The sequence below is a fragment of the Cyprinodon tularosa genome, unplaced genomic scaffold (assembly GCF_016077235.1).
Source record: "Cyprinodon tularosa strain WSP-4 unplaced genomic scaffold, ASM1607723v1 ctg50, whole genome shotgun sequence".
Lineage (NCBI taxonomy): Eukaryota > Metazoa > Chordata > Actinopteri > Cyprinodontiformes > Cyprinodontidae > Cyprinodon > Cyprinodon tularosa.
This window is the reverse complement of record NW_024039230.1, coordinates 1-16,108: the sequence shown is the minus strand read 5'-3', so window position 1 is coordinate 16,108 and position 16,108 is coordinate 1. Positions and strand designations below refer to the sequence as shown.

General features: G+C 40.0%; 1 protein-coding gene across 1 annotated transcript; it reads right to left on the bottom strand.

The window, feature by feature from the left end:
• Positions 1-592: 592 nt before the first annotated feature.
• On the bottom strand, positions 593-5,329 carry LOC119795133 (potassium/sodium hyperpolarization-activated cyclic nucleotide-gated channel 4-like; the record flags this gene model as incomplete). Its single annotated transcript, XM_038302963.1, has 2 exons — positions 593-4,003; positions 5,165-5,329. Coding segments are annotated over 2 exons (2,426 nt in total), but the record flags the coding sequence as incomplete, so codon positions are not given.
• Between the last annotated feature and the right edge of the window lie 10,779 nt (positions 5,330-16,108).

Genomic DNA, 16,108 nt, shown 5'->3' with positions numbered 1-16,108 from the left:
AGAATGGACGGGTTGGGCTGAATAAAATGGATGGTTTTACTACTGAAGCTATTTATCAGCTCCTTTGTTTGCACTATTGTAAATATGATTGGACACTTCTTTAAAACCTAATTAAATAGTCAAGAGACATAAGAATAACTGAAATTGGACATCTCTTCAACCCATTGTTCAGTGTGGGACTAAACAAAGTGTTGTTTCAGGCATCTTACAAGTAACTTTTTTAGTTTATCTTATCAACTACTCACCCATTGCTTGTGTGCCTTATTTAAACACACCGCAGATACCGAAATGCTTGCTGTTAATATATAGATATGCAATCAGTTACTTTTATAGTTTCAGAACAGTTTCTTAACTTCTTGAGGGCTAGTTCTCCTGCAGTGCACCAATCATAGCTACAGCCCTCATTGAAATCATCATGCATACATTCAATATCACAAACTCAGCACTAGACTTTACTAAGGAGGCACAGTCATGTTAACCATTAAGCAGCTACAACAGAGGAAGTAATGCTTAAACAGATAAACTATAGTCTCAAGTAGATAACATTTTTCCAACATTTCTGTTGTATGTATGTAAAAATGTATGTGTTGTTTCAATATGTTGGATTGCAACTCAGAATCCCCATAGGGAGAGAAAAAAAATCATTATAATCTTTATTACTTTCCCAATAGGCTTTATTACTATCAAACAAAGAAGTATTTCCTTATAATCTGAGGGCTATGTAATGCATCACACAAAATGGTATTTGGAAGTCCTAGTTTTTGTTTAGAAAAGGCTATTTCAATTTTAATCTGTCTGGCTAAACTCTTCCCTTGCATTTAATGTTATAACACTTGCTGCTACACTTAACTGCTAACAGTTAAGAACGGCCTGGAAGAGAAACAATACAAACTTAATACACTTAAGTGTCAAGAGCTTGGAAGACAAGGTGAGCTTGTAAGAATATGGTTGAGGACTGCAAAAAATTGTCCATGTCATACTCATGTAGAGAAACTGAGACAGAGGGTCGCTCAACAAACCCCTCTCCCTTTGCCTCAAATACCAGCACGGTTACAATAAAATGGTATAAAAGCGAAATTGTTGGGTGCTAGAGAGGTGAACAGTTATTCCACAGTAAAAGTCTTTTTGGTATCCTAAAATCTCATTTTCATCTTTCAAGGTTTTGAAAACTTTATACAGAGGATAAATAAGTACAATCTAATAAATACATTAAAGGATCAACAATATGTGATCCTAAATCAAAAGATACAAGAGTCAATGTGTGTCAGATTATGTCTTTTAAGCTAAAAAAGGATTTTGATAGTCATCTTAAAACACACAAAAGCCTTAATACATGCAGTAGTAGTGCATAGGTTCCTGCAATAAAAACAATTTTATGTATTCCACTGATTCCCTTCCCAAACAGAATGAGATAAATTTGGCATAGTCTTAGAAAGCAAAATAAATTGAATGTCCGGAGATCACTTTCACACCCTCCCAGTCCCTTAATAAAACCTGTTAATTTTAATATATTTCTTCCTATATACAGCATATATAAATAAAAACAACAATGTATTGAACAAATAAGTAGTACCTTACAGTTCTGAGTTCCCTGGTAAAATATTTTGGATTCACAGTAAGTTTTAAAATCCTAGTAAAATGAGAGGTGGAACACAATGAAGTCTGACAACATAAAAGAATTGTATGAGTACCAATAGTTGTGTGTTTCATTTCAGGGGAGCACAGGAGGGTGTGATCCATCCTCACAAATTGGAAGGAAATTTAGAAATAGCAGTTTGAGGTTCTAGATCTGACAAGTAGGCACCAGAGCCCCTCTGTGAAGGAGGTGCCGGAGAAGATCTAGGTGACTGAGTCTGGTGAAGGTTTACTGGAGACTCCTGTTTTGGAGGAGTCATATGCCCTGGTATTGAGCCACAAGGTTTGGGTACAAGAGTTGGTGAGGAAAATGGAGAGGGGTAAAATTCCATGGAGGAGCAAGGAGTTTGGTGGCTGAGGGCCACCTCCTGTGGTAAAGATGGGTGTGAGCTTGATAAACATTTCAGGTCCTCAGAAAACTGAGTTAGAGGAGAATCTCTCCCTGTTGTTTGTGGCAGACTGGTAAGCTGTGAAAGGAGAGGAGATTGAGGCATGAGCAAAGAACTGTGGGATCCTGCAACACTTGAAGGGTCACTATATTGAAAGGTCCTGCCTGCCACTGGACTTTGTACTGTTGGACTGCGTGCAACTGGGGTAAGGCAAGGAGAGGCGTTCGCTGACCCATACTGAGCCAAGGAAGCTAATGCTGACCTTTCCAGGGACATCTGGTGAGGCAAACAACCAGACTGAAGGCCTGCCAAGCTAAAGTGACTCATGGAAGGTGGGGAACCAGCAGCAGGCTGTTGAATTTTCTGTCCTCTAACACAAGATGGTGACCCTTGTGAGGGTGACTGGAAGAGGTTTATTCCACTGGTAGTCCTACCTCCTCCAGCAAACTGCTGCAAAGTTTTGGGATGTGCTTGATTTGGGAGAATCTGACAAGACATAAGGTTGGATGGACTGCTAGATAAAGGACTCTGACAAAAAGAGGACCCTCCAAGTCCTGCAGTAATTCCACTTGAAGAATAACCAGATGAAGTTGTAGATTCTGTCACCTGAGTTCCTACTAAACTTCCTATACGTTTCCCAGTTTGTCCTAGAGTAGCAGTTTCTCCTGGCTCATTTGAGGCTCGTCCTATATGGCTGGTCACTGTACCAGTGGAAGATCTCCCTAACAATGCTGATGAATTCCCCACTGCCATTTCGACAGAAAGTCCCCCAAATGTTTCCCCACAGGCCCCATCAAAAACAGATCCCAATGATCCCTCACCAAACTTTCCTGATAATCGCCTTGAATTTATAAGTAAAGGTGATTCTTGTGAAGTCCCACTTATTGATCCCCTGGAAGCTCTTTCAGCTGACCCTTTGGAGGCCTCTCCAAGAGTTCTCTTAGTTTTGTCCTGTATTAAACCACATGTGACACCTGGACCTGATGCACCAGAGGCTCCCCCTGTGAACCTAAGACAAGCAGCTCCCATTAAGCCTTCTGATTTTCCACCAACTATGTCCTCTGACTTGCCATGTATTAATCCGTCATTTGCTTGTTTTAAGTCAAAGTAGCCCCTAGAAGTAATGTCTGTCACCCCTGTTGTGAAGTCCTCCCCAGCCCAAAAGGTGTCTCCACCAGAGGCTCCTTCCACAGAACCTCCAGCTGCATCTCCTGAAGCCCATCCGGTAGCACCCTCACATGCTCCAGCAGCACCCCCACCTAGTCCTGATCCAGTGCTTCCACTTACAGGTGTTTGGTGAAAGAGATTTGAAAGGGGTGGGGTGGTGGATCGAAACGGTTGTTGAGACTGTGGTTGTGGATGAAGTTGTGCCATACTAGAAGAGGGAGAACCTGAGGATGACTGTAGACCAAAAGGAAAGACAGTGGTACCCCGTTCACTGGACTGAGACCCAGCCGCATTAGGTCGACCTCCTAAGCCTGGGCCTTGTCGTGTTGAACCAATTGACCCAGAACCAGCTGTCATATGCTGAGCCTGAAAGGATGCAAGCAAAGGCATGTCCATCCCAGAGCGTAGCTTAGAGGGTGTGCTAGACAGAGAGTCACCAGAAGACCCGGGTGCTGTGGAGGAAGAAACAAATGGTTGGAACTTTCTTAGTCTGGAGGGGTCCTTTAGGGAACTGAGAACTGAGACTGGAGGTCTGAAAAGGGTTGGAGGGAGGTGAGGATGGTGTGTCAGTGCGATGGCTACTGAGGTGGTGGCAGCAGCAGCCTGGAGGGGAGCCTGGATGAGAGGGGCCCAGATGACAGGCGTTGGTGATGGGGGCGTCTGTGGAGGTACGTTCTGCATAAGGTGGGCGCAGTGGGCCATGTCCCTGTCATGTTGGACAATCTGCTGGATGATCTCATTCTCTTGGTAGTTGAGTACCCCAGAGCTTAGATCATGTTGTACCTTGTGTTGAAGAATGGAGTTTTTCTTCCCTGTAGGAGAAATACCAACACACATACACAAAAAAGCAAGTGTGAGAAGACAAGAGGAAATAATGAGTAGAATCCTGTTTAAAACAGGTTGATATTAAAAGGACTTTTTAACAAAAATGTCTTTAAACAGCTTTTTCCAAATATAAGGGTATATATATTATCCTTATCAAACAGATTTGAGCTCCTGATCTTTAAAGTACAAGTTTTGTGGAGTGTTGCATTTGTTTAAGTAATATGTGTCGAAAAAATATTATCAAAGTGTCACACCCCTGCTGGGAAAAAGCCTTTAAGCAATTTGTGCTAATGAACGCTCTATTCAAATCTCATTCATTCTAACTATGAGCTCCCTTAGTTACCTTAGGAAACTAGTGTGTCATAGGACACGCTTTAAGTTCCTACTCAACCTTGCTGACTGTGAAAGGATTGAATGTGCACTGGCAGGGTTAGTTTACAAGGTAGTTGTTTTCAGTTGGCATTAATATAAATCTGATTACCTATAAGACAAGGCAAAAATATCTACCATATACATGGTTCTTTAGCTTCTATTATGACAAGCAGAGCCTAGTCATTGTAACACCAATCTTTTACCTCAGACGACATGAAACAGATAATGCAAAGATAAATAATTTTAGACTGCCTTAGAAAGTGCAGGAGGAAAAAGAGGATGAGTATCAAACAGAAATAAAACATGCAGGAGGGCATTCTAGAAAAATATCACTATTAGCTAACTGCATAATTTTAAAGCAGCCATTTTCTACAAAGTTAACCCCTCGAGCACATGTCTTATCTTCCATTCAAAACACAGCTAAGAGTAAATCAGAGGATTCCATGATTGGTTGAATGATGTTACCACCATGCCTTTTATGATGCTTTTTTTCCCCCAGCCAGACTGAGCTTTGAAACAATGATGGATACAGAGAGAATATCAATTGCATGTGTAAAAGAAGTCATGCAGAGACTTAAACCTCAAAGCCCAGCTTCATGTTTGCATGCAGATGACTTTGAATTTAGCTTCAGTAAGAACATGCTGTTTCTCCTGTTTCCAAATGCAGCCTTGAAAAACACTCAAGGTTATTGCAAATGTCACAGAATATCTTTTACTTTGCTTGGATGCGCATGCTGTCTTAAGTGATGTCATTGTTGTTATGTTAACTTCCTCACCAATTCGGTCCAGTCGGTCCAGGGCAACCGTCTCAAAAGCCCTTCTCATCATAGGATACTCCTCCAGCACCTCATTGAAGTTGTCCACAGAGAGCGAGTACAAACGGCAGTATGTATCGGCTCGGACACTGGCTGTCCTCCTACCTCGTGTCAGCAAACAAATCTCTGTAACAAGACACACAGGAGAGGATACACTATTACCCCCTAGAGCTACCCATTGATAAGAATGTATATACAGAATCATGTAAGGGCTAAAACTACATTCTTAATACTTGCAGAAGACTGCAAGACAGTCATGAAAAGGGCACACTAAATACTTCTCTCAAGGGCATACTAAATGTTCATTGTTTTACTGCTAAATGGGCTATTGTGTGTCATTACTGTGAAGTACACTGCAATTCCAATTCAGTGAACAGAAACAGGACCTGATGTAAGGAGTGCAAAATTGCTTGTGCAAACAAACAAACAAAAAATACATTTGATATAAATGGTGTGCTGCAATGAATTTACTAGGCTTTGTGCTCAATTTAGAACAGGTGCAAAAGTGTTGCATATTGCCCTATTCAAATGAGGATTTTGCGTGTGCTACTAGCTGTCAGAATGGAGGGTTTGGAAGATCAGAAGGGATTTATATGTGTTCCCTAAGGCTACTGTAGTTTGCAACAGCACTGCACACAGAATGCAGGAATGGTCACAATGTATAGAAAATGCAGGCAGAGAAGATGAGGCAAAATATTTTCCATTTGTTTGAAATATAAAAAAGTTGGAACAATTTCTATAAGAGGACTTAGAGGCACAACCAAGGCAGAGTAGTTTCTGGCATCTAGATTATTCCAAATGTCACAACCAATCACTGTTGTTGAAATTCCTAAAAGTAATGTCACTTAGAAACAGCCACATAATCATCTTTTCAGAAACTCCAGATGCATAAAGCACTTTTTAGCAGTTTTCTTAATTAAAAGAAATGTTTTCTTTCTTTTATTTTGAATGATATTGTAGTTTAAAAAAATTAAAGAGAAAGAAGGTTGCCAACAGATGCCCTAAAAAAATTTTTTCAAACAGCCCAATAATAAAAAAACAGGAGACAAAGCCAATGATTTTAATATATAACTTTAATAATAGTAAAGATGCCACTGCATATTGTCATTTTTTTGCACCATACCTGTATGCACAACAGCCAAAAAATAGACTTTACAAGAGAAGCTACACTGCAAAAACGATCTAGAAATAAGTATACATTTCTTAAATTAAGTATATATACCCTTAATTTGAGTCAGTAAGTAAGATGATTTTCCAATGTATTTTTACACTTAAAATAAGATGCTTAGATAACATGCACTTGAAATAGGACAATGCAATTGTTTTTTTCTTGTTTTAAATATAAATTGATTAATTCCTTTGGCAAAGTGTTCCCCTTACTTCCTCAATTCAAGAAAAATTTTTACTTATTTAAAGAAAAAAATGACTAATTTAGATTTCAATTTGTTTGCAATTTATTTCATAATATATATTATAATAACACATTATACTACTGATTAACACAGAAAAATATCTACTGCTCTTTGAAAAATGAACTCCTCTACAGGTGCTGGTCATAAAATTAGAATATCATGAAAAAGTAGATTGATTTCAGTAATTCCATTTAAAAAGTGAAACTTGTATATTATATTCATACATTACATACAAACTCATATATTTCAGATGTTTATTTTGTTTAATTTTGATGATTACAAATGACAACAAATGAAAATCTCAAATTCATCATATCAGAAAATTAGAATATTGTGAAAAGGTTCAAAATTGATGGCCCCTGGTGCCACACTCTAATCAGCTAATTAACTCAAACCACCTGCAAAAGCCTTTAAATGGTCTTTCAGTCTAGTTCTATAGGCTACACAATCATGGGGAAGACTGCTGACTTGACAGTTGTCCAAAAGACGACCATCGACACCTTGCACAAGGAGGGCAAGACACAAAAGGTCATCGCTAAAGAGGCTGGCTGTTCACAGAGCTCAGTGTCCAAGCACATTAATAGAGAGGCGAAGGGAAGGAAAAGATGTGGTCGAAAAAAGTGTACAAGCAAGAGAGATAACCGCACCCTGGAGAGGATTGTGAAACAAAACCCATTCAAAAATGTGGGGGAGATTCACAAAGAGTGGACTGCAGCTGGAGTGAGTGCTTCAAGAACCACCACACACAGACGTATGAAAGACATGGGTTTCTGCTGTCGCATTCCTTGTGTCAAGCCACTCTTGAACCACAGACAGCGTCAGAAGCGTCTTGCCTGGGCTAAAGAGAAACAGGACTGGACTGCTGGTGAGTGGTCCAAAGTCATGTTCTCTGATGAAAGTAAATTTTGCATTTCCTTTGGAAATCAAGGTCCCAGAGTCTGGAGGAAAAGAAGAGAGGCACTTCATCCACGTTGCTTGAAGTCCAGTGTAAAGTTTCCACAGTCAGTGATGGTTTGGGGTGCCATGTCATCTGCTGGTGTTGGTCCATTGTGTTTTCTGAGGTCCAGGGTCAACGCAGCCACATACCAGGAAGTTTTAGAGCACTTCATGCTTCCTGCAGCTGACCAACTTTTTGGAGATGCAGATTTCATTTTCCAACAGGACTTGGCACCTGCACACAGTGCCAAAGCTACCAGTACCTGGTTGAAGGACCATGGTATCCCTGTTCTTAATTGGCCAGCAAACTCTCCTGACCTTAACCCCATAGAAAATCTATGGGGTATTGTGAAGAAGAAGATGCAATACACCAGACCCAACAATTCAGAAGAGCTAAAAGCCACTATTAGAGCAACCTGGGCTATCATAACACCTGAGCAGTGCCACAGACTGATCGACTCCATGCCACGCCGCATTGCTGCAGTAATACAGGCCAAAGGAGGCCCAACTAAATACTGAGTGCTGTACATGCTCATACTTTTCATGTTCATACTTTTCAGTTGGCCAACATTTCTATAAATCCTTTGTTTTTATTGGTCTTCAGTAATATTCTAATTTTCTGATATGATGAATTTGAGATTTTCATTTGTTGTCATTTGTAATCATCAAAATTAAACAAAATAAACATCTGAAATATATGAGTTTGTATGTAATGTATGAATATAATATACAAGTTTCACTTTTTAAATGGAATTACTGAAATCAATCTACTTTTTCATGATATTCTAATTTTATGACCAGCACCTGTATACTGATGACAGTTGCACTGAGTTACATATATTTTTTGAAGATACTCACACAAAGAAAATTTCTAACTAGAATAGTTTAAGGCCATGAATGAGATAAATTCTTTAGCGCTCAAAGCCCGGCCGAAGATCTTGGTGCTGTGAAATTATACATGATCGCATGAATGGTTTAAGACGAAGTACACTTAGGCCCCGTCCACACGAAGCCAAACCCTGGCCTAAACGCACAAATTATTCACCAAACCAGCCTCTCATCCATACAAAGCTGGCGTTTCGGGGGTCTGTAAACAATCTTTTTTTTATTAAGCCTTCAGAGTGGGAAGATTTTGAAACGCTGTTTTCGCGTTTCCATCTTTAAGCTCCAACCGCATTTTTTTTCTTACACGCATGCGTCATAGCGTCGCCTCTAAACACGCAAGCGCGACACAGTATCACAACAACAATGGCGCCGTACTGTGCTGAATGGTTGCTGCTCATGCTACTCACCCTGCTGTCGGGCTTACAACAGAATCTTCTTCTTCTGGAATATCTCCAGGAAGAACAGAGCAATATCAACCACATAGTTCAGCACCTGAATTTGACTGAACCACGAAAATGGACCCGCAGGGCAACCATGTATAAATATTAGTGCGCATGCCCAACATTTCGTCGCCTATTTTTGCTTTGGCACCACAGCGCCACTTACAGGCCTGGCATACATTTTGCAGCGTTTTCATGCATTCGTGTGGACGATCACATTTATTTTACGTCTCCGTCTTTACGACAAACGTTCTGGAAAATATTAGCGTTTCGTGTTCATTTTGACTTCGTGTGGACGGGGCCTTAGTCTTCCCACAGGGGTCCGGACACTGCTAGCGAAATAAGTATGATGATGAATTGGCGCTTAATGTCCAAGGACTAATTTCTTGATAGAGGAGATGGGGAGGAGGTGGGTAGGACATCAGCTGTTATGCAGGAAGAGAGCTGGACCCATCACTTGGATCTTAGATGGGGATTTGCTTCAGAGGGGGTGCGGTCCCAATGGCGATTGGCTCGATGAATGAAATATGGGACACCAGCAGGTTATCGAGGTGAGGCTGATTAGAGCCTTCCAGATGGAATTTACGCATTAAGCTTCATAGCTACCAATATACGACCAGCTGCTAAATGACTCAGCAGTGCTGGATACTAATGCATGCCACACTTTCCAGATTTACATATGAACAAAACTGTGAAACCTGTAATTGCTTTACATTGTGTTGATGCATTCCATCACTACAACCACCACCAAAAAAAGATGTTTGTGAAATTAATTTAGAAAAACATGATTAGGTTTAAGATGTATGGATTATTTTGCAAATCACTACATGCATTGCTCCTGTAATGTAACTGATAGATTATATTTGAAAGCTCTGCATAGTGCTTCACTACACGTAATCAGCACAGGCACAGGTTATATTCATTTATTTTTAAATTTTTCCAAATAATATAGACCATACCCATGCATTATTTATTGAATTCTTTATTGATGCAATTTAAAAAACATAAAGTTTCAAGTAAAAATTTTATTTTGCTTTGATTTTACTTTTAGTAGAAAATCTTAATAATGTTTAATTAATGTTTGCACTAAATGTAAATGTAGCATGTGCATGTATGTGTTTTAAAGCAGGATTAGAATAGGGTTTCCGCATGAATGTATGCAAGGTGACATACTAAAATGTTTGTAAATATAATATACTGGAAAATGTATAGCAATAATATATCAGTAATTTAGAACAAAATAGAATATAATTGAAATAAATAGAAATATCCTTTCTTGTCTGTGGGAAAATTCAGGTGTGTCAGCAGCAAAGTGAAAAGACAATTGGAAGCATAGAGCTTAACACATCACAAAAAAAAAAAATATAAAAAATTTCTGAGGCAAAAAAGTAGATAAGATATACCAGGATCAAAAGCAGGAATCAAAAGTAAGAATAGACTGTTCAGTAAAGCAAAAACCCACATAACAAAAAAGAAATACTGTACGGTTACCAAAATAGCAAACTCTGATTAAACTACTATTGTATGCAGTACTTTATTGTGTTTAATCTGCCTCATTGATCTCATATGCAGTGCATTAGTCTTCTGACTGATGTATATATGGGTTCTTAGTGTGCTTTTATACAATACGGAAAGTCTTTGATGCATGTTCTATCAGCCTCCATTTCCAACGTATTCAATGTTATGATCTTGGCTTTCATATATTTTCTCCCCATTTTCCTGTATGAATTGAAGCAAACTAGGATCTTCCTACTGATAAGAAAATTTTTAGATATTCTTTTCATTTTTTTATTACCTAAATAAAGTGTTTAAATGTATATGTCCATATTAAGGGCTGTCTTTGATTTGGTTTTGTATGATATAAATATGTACAGTAATTCCAATTCTTATTTCTTGTCTCTAAAAATCTTGCTTCTCTAAAAAACAACAACACGACATGCATTTTAAAGAACAATAAAAAGTTTCTATTGTATGTGTTTCAATATCATTACTTGTCAATCTAAATTAAAGTCAATATCAACTAGAAAATTTCTAAAGAAATTTTGAGGGGGGCCACCTACTGCCCGTCTGGGTAACTGGGCCAATACGGCCCTGGCAAGTGACGTTGGGGCTCCCCAGACCAACTGCTTACGCCTTTGAGGGCTGCTGAGGGAAGGAAAGAGGGCTAGGTCATGGGCAAAGAGAGCTGTGTGCCACTTGTGCTGAAATCTGGGAAATAGACGTGCACAGCATATGATGCACAAGGGTAATATGGGTTGTCCATATTGAACCGCAGTGGGTAAAGCGCAGTTGGCGGGCTCCGCCCGCCTGCTAGGAGCCCTTGCAGCGATGAAAAAAATCACCAATGGCGGGCTCCGCCCGCCTGCTAAGAGCCATTGCAGTGATGAAATCACCATTGGCGGGCTTCGCCCGCCTTCTAAGAGCCATTGCAGTGATGAAATCACCAATGGCGGGCTCCGCCCGCATGCTCAGAGCCATTGCAGTGATGAAATTACAAATGGCTATGAGCAATATGCCAGAATGTATGAGTGTGTATAAGGAAGAGGCTTTTATTCTGTAGAGTCCCTGTAGTCTTATTTTGAAAGTCTATCATGGATGTGCATCAAAAGATGGGTCATGCCCAGCAGTGATATAGAATCCATTTCCAAATGTTAAATCACTGGTTTTCCATGTTATTAGGTGAATAGCTGCTGTATTACAGAGTAAATGGGAGACTTTTATTGTGAAATTTGCTCTGGGGTGTGTTTTGAAAACGTCACTAGAGTCTAATAAAAACAACCTGGAAGAGTTTGGGTCATAATGTTGAGCCATTTGCATCAATTATTGCATTAGTATAATCTAGAGGCTTTTATTTTGTAGGGTCCCTGGAGTCTTATTTTGAAAGTCCAACAGAGTTGTGTTTAGAGAAAATGTTCAGACCCAGCAATCATAGTTGATGACTTTCCAATCGTTAAATCACTCTTTTTCCATGTTATTAGGGCAGTAGATGAAGCGGAAATGGGAGGCTTTTATTTTGAAATTTGCCATAGGGTGTGTTTTAAACAGTCTCCTAGAGTCTATTCTCTAAAATGGGGTTGAGTTTGGGTCATAATGTTGAGCCATATAGGGCAATAAATATATGTAAAAAATATAGAGGCTTTTATTTTGTAGGGTCCCTGGAGTCTTATTTTGAAAGTCTATCAGTGTTGAGTGGCAAGGGAAGTGTCATGGACAGCAGTCATATAGTGTCCATTTTCCAATGTTAAATCAGTGCTTTCACCCTCCATTGGATTAATATGTGCTGTTTAAAACAGCAGAGGTAAAATCTCTTTGAAGCACGGTTACCTTGACAACGCTTAACGAGCCTGTCAGTGACAGAGAGAAAAGCGCAGCACTATCGTTCCTTAGCTCTCAGGCTTTTTTGAATGGGAGGAACAGCTGCTGAACAAACGACTGCTGAGCAAAAACCGTAATAGGTATTAGAAAAATTCTTTCAGTGAAAGCAACATCTATCCTTTGTCTCAGACTGGGGTAACCTTCATGTCTGTAGGTCTTTCACAACCCAAAACGAAGCACAAACAAAATGGCTGATCTCACCTGCTCCTCCCTTTGTTTAAACTGCAGCACCACACTCTGTCACCTTTAAGCTGCTATAGCACCCCTCCGAACAAACGACAGCTGAGTAAAAACCGTAAAAGGTATCTGAAAAATTATTTTTATCTAAGCTAAAGCTATATCTTGTCTTCAATTGGAGTAACTTTCATGGCTGTAGGTCATCTACAACCTGAATGGGAAGAGAAAGAATAAGAAAAAACGGGTCCTCAGTCCTTAGCTTCTAACTGAGCTAGCTGCAGCAACACACTCTCACTCACCTTTAAGCTGCTAAAGCCCCCCTCCGAACAAAGGACTGCTGAGTAAAAACCATAAATGATATCTGAAAAATTATTTTTATCTAAGCTACAGCTATATCTTTACTTCAATTAGAGTAACCTTCATGTCTGTAGGTCTTTCACAACCCAAAACGAAGCACAAACAAAATGGCTGATCCCACCTGCTCCTCCCTTTGTTTAAACTGCAGCACCACACTCTGTCACCTTTAAGCTGCTATAGCACCCCTCCGAACAAACGACTGCTGAGCAAAAACCGTAAAAGGTATTAGAAAAATTCTTTCAGTGAAAGAAACATCTATCCTTTGTCTCAGACTGGGGTAACCTTCATGTCTGTAGGTCTTTCACAACCCAAAACGAAGCACAAACAAAATGGCTGATCCCACCTGCTCCTCCCTTTGTTTAAACTGCAGCACCACACTCTGTCATCTTTAAGCTGCTATAGCACCCCTCCGAACAAACGACTGCTGAGTAAAAACCGTAAAAGGTATCTGAAAAATTATTTTTATCTAAGCTAAAGCTATATCTTGTCTTCAATTGGAGTAACTTTCATGGCTGTAGGTCATCTACAACCTGAATGGGAAGAGAAAGAATAAGAAAAACGGGTCCTCAGTCCTTAGCTTCTAACTGAGCTAGCTGCAGCAACACACTTTCACTCACCTTTAAGCTGCTAAAGCCCCCCTCCGAACAAATGACTGCTGAGTAAAAACCATAAATGATATCTGAAAAATTATTTTTATCTAAGCTACAGCTATATCTTTACTTCAATTAGAGTAACTTTCATGGCTGTAGGTCATCTACAACCTGAATGGGAAGAGAAAGAAAAAAAAAAACGTTTCCTCACACCTGAGCTTCTAATTGAGCTAGCTGCAGCAGGACACTGTCACCCAGCTTTCTGGTGCTTAAAATGTCCTCCGAACAAACGACTGCTGAGCAAAAACCGTATGAGTTATTCAAAAAATTCTTTCACCGTGAGCGTCAGCCATCCTTCGACTCCAACTATGCCAACTTTGGTGTATGTGTGTCTTTCAGAACAATATTTATGACGAGTTTAAAACACATAATGTCATTCGTTTTTCTCCCCTCTGCTGTTCCAAAACCAATGAAAAACGGCTCTGATTTTCATCGACTTGAGGTCGGTCTGGAGGGTTTTTAAGGAAAAGTATTAATCCTACCGTAATTCCGAAGACATTGTGTGGGTCCAGAGATTTCAGTCTACAAACTGACCAAAAATGGTGACTCTAGCTATAAATATGTGGCCGTGAGGGCGAGTTTAAAATGTTTTTGGGTCTTAAAAAAACGGCTGCCTCACACTCTAGCTTTTCAGTCTCTCCACTCTAGAAGGCTGGATTTTGCCAAAACTTTGTGGCGCTTGAGGTCTGATTATACAAAAACCGTAGCAGTTATCAACATGCCGTCTTCAGTTTTATGCAGACGAAGGATTTATCTACAAACTGAGCTTTAAACTGTTTTTCTACGTGAATGTATGCCAACACAGTGAAGCGCTGTTTTTTATGCTGTTTTTTTCCTCTCCCCATTCATTTCCTATGGGAATTTTTTGCGACGTTTTCGCTAATAATTCGCAAACCTTCGGACTAATGAGAAAGTTTTATACAAGCACGCATCGCCCCATTGGTCTCTACGCGTGTGCCAACTTTGGGCCCGATCCGACGAATGGTGCGTGACTAGTTACGCGCCGAAGTTTTTGGTGGCGAGGAGAACTATAAGCTATAATAAAAACTAGAAAATTTCTAAAGAAATTTTGAGGGGGGCCACCTACTGCCCGTCTGGGTAACTGGGCCAATACGGCCCTGGCAAGTGACATTGGGGCTCCCCAGACCAACTGCTTACGCCTTTGAGGGCTGCTGAGGGAAGGAAAGAGGGCTAGGTCATGGGCAAAGAGAGCTGTGTGCCACTTGTGCTGAAATCTGGGAAATAGACGTGCACAGCATATGATGCACAAGGGTAATATGGGTTGTCCATATTGAACCGCAGTGGGTAAAGCGCAGTTGGCGGGCTCCGCCCGCCTGCTAGGAGCCCTTGCAGCGATGAAAAAAATCACCAATGGCGGGCTCTGCCCGCCTGCTAAGAGCCATTGCAGTGATGAAATCACCAATGGCGGGCTTCGCCCGCCTTCTAAGAGCCATTGCAGTGATGAAATCACCAATGGCTATGAGCAATATGCCAGAATGTATGAGTGTGTATAAGGAAGAGGCTTTTATTCTGTAGAGTCCCTGTAGTGTTATTTTGAAAGTCTATCATGGATGTGCATCAAAAGATGGGTCATGCCCAGCAGTGATATAGAATCCATTTCCAAATGTTAAATCACTGGTTTTCCATGTTATTAGGTGAATAGCTGCTGTATTACAGAGTAAATGGGAGACTTTTATTGTGAAATTTGCTCTGGGGTGTGTTTTGAAAAGGTCACTAGAGTCTAATAAAAACAACCTGGAAGAGTTTGGGTCATAATGTTGAGCCATTTGCATCAATTATTGCATTAGTATAATCTAGAGGCTTTTATTTTGTAGGGTCCCTGTAGTCTTATTTTGAAAGTCCAACAGAGTTGTGTTTAGAGAAAATGTTCAGACCCAGCAATGATAGTTGATGACTTTCCAATCGTTAAATCACTCTTTTTCCATGTTATTAGGGCAGTAGATGAAGATGAAATGGGAGGCTTTTATTTTGAAATTTGCCTTAGGTTGTGTTTTAAACAGTCTCCTAGAGTCTATTCTCTAAAATGGGGTTGAGTTTGGGTCATAATGTTGAGCCATATAGGGCAATAAATATATGTAAAAAATATAGAGGCTTTTATTTTGTAGGGTCCCTGGAGTCTTATTTTGAAAGTCTATCAGTGTTGAGTGGCAAGGGAAGTGTCATGGACAGCAGTCATATAGTATCCATTTCCCAATGTTAAATCAGTGCTTTCACCCTCCATTAGATTAATATGTGCTGTTTAAAACAGCAGAGGTAAAATCTCTTTGAAGCACGGTTACCTTGACAACGCTTAACGAGCCTGTCAGTGACAGAGAGAAAAGCGCAGCACTATCGTTCCTTAGCTCTCAGGCTTTTTTGAATGGGAGCAACAGCTCCGAACAAACGACTGCTTAGCAAAAACCGTATGAGTTATTCAAAAAATTTCTTCACCGTGAGCGTCAGCAATCCTTCGACTCCAACTATGCCAACTTTGGTGTATGTGTGTCTTTCTGAACAATATTTATGACGAGTTGAAAACACATAATGTCATTCGTTTTTCTCCCCACTGCTGCTCCAAAACCAATGAAAAACGGCTCTGATTTTCATCGACTTTAGGTAGGTCTGGAGGGTTTTTAAGGAAAAGTATTAATCCTACCGTAATTCCGAAGACAT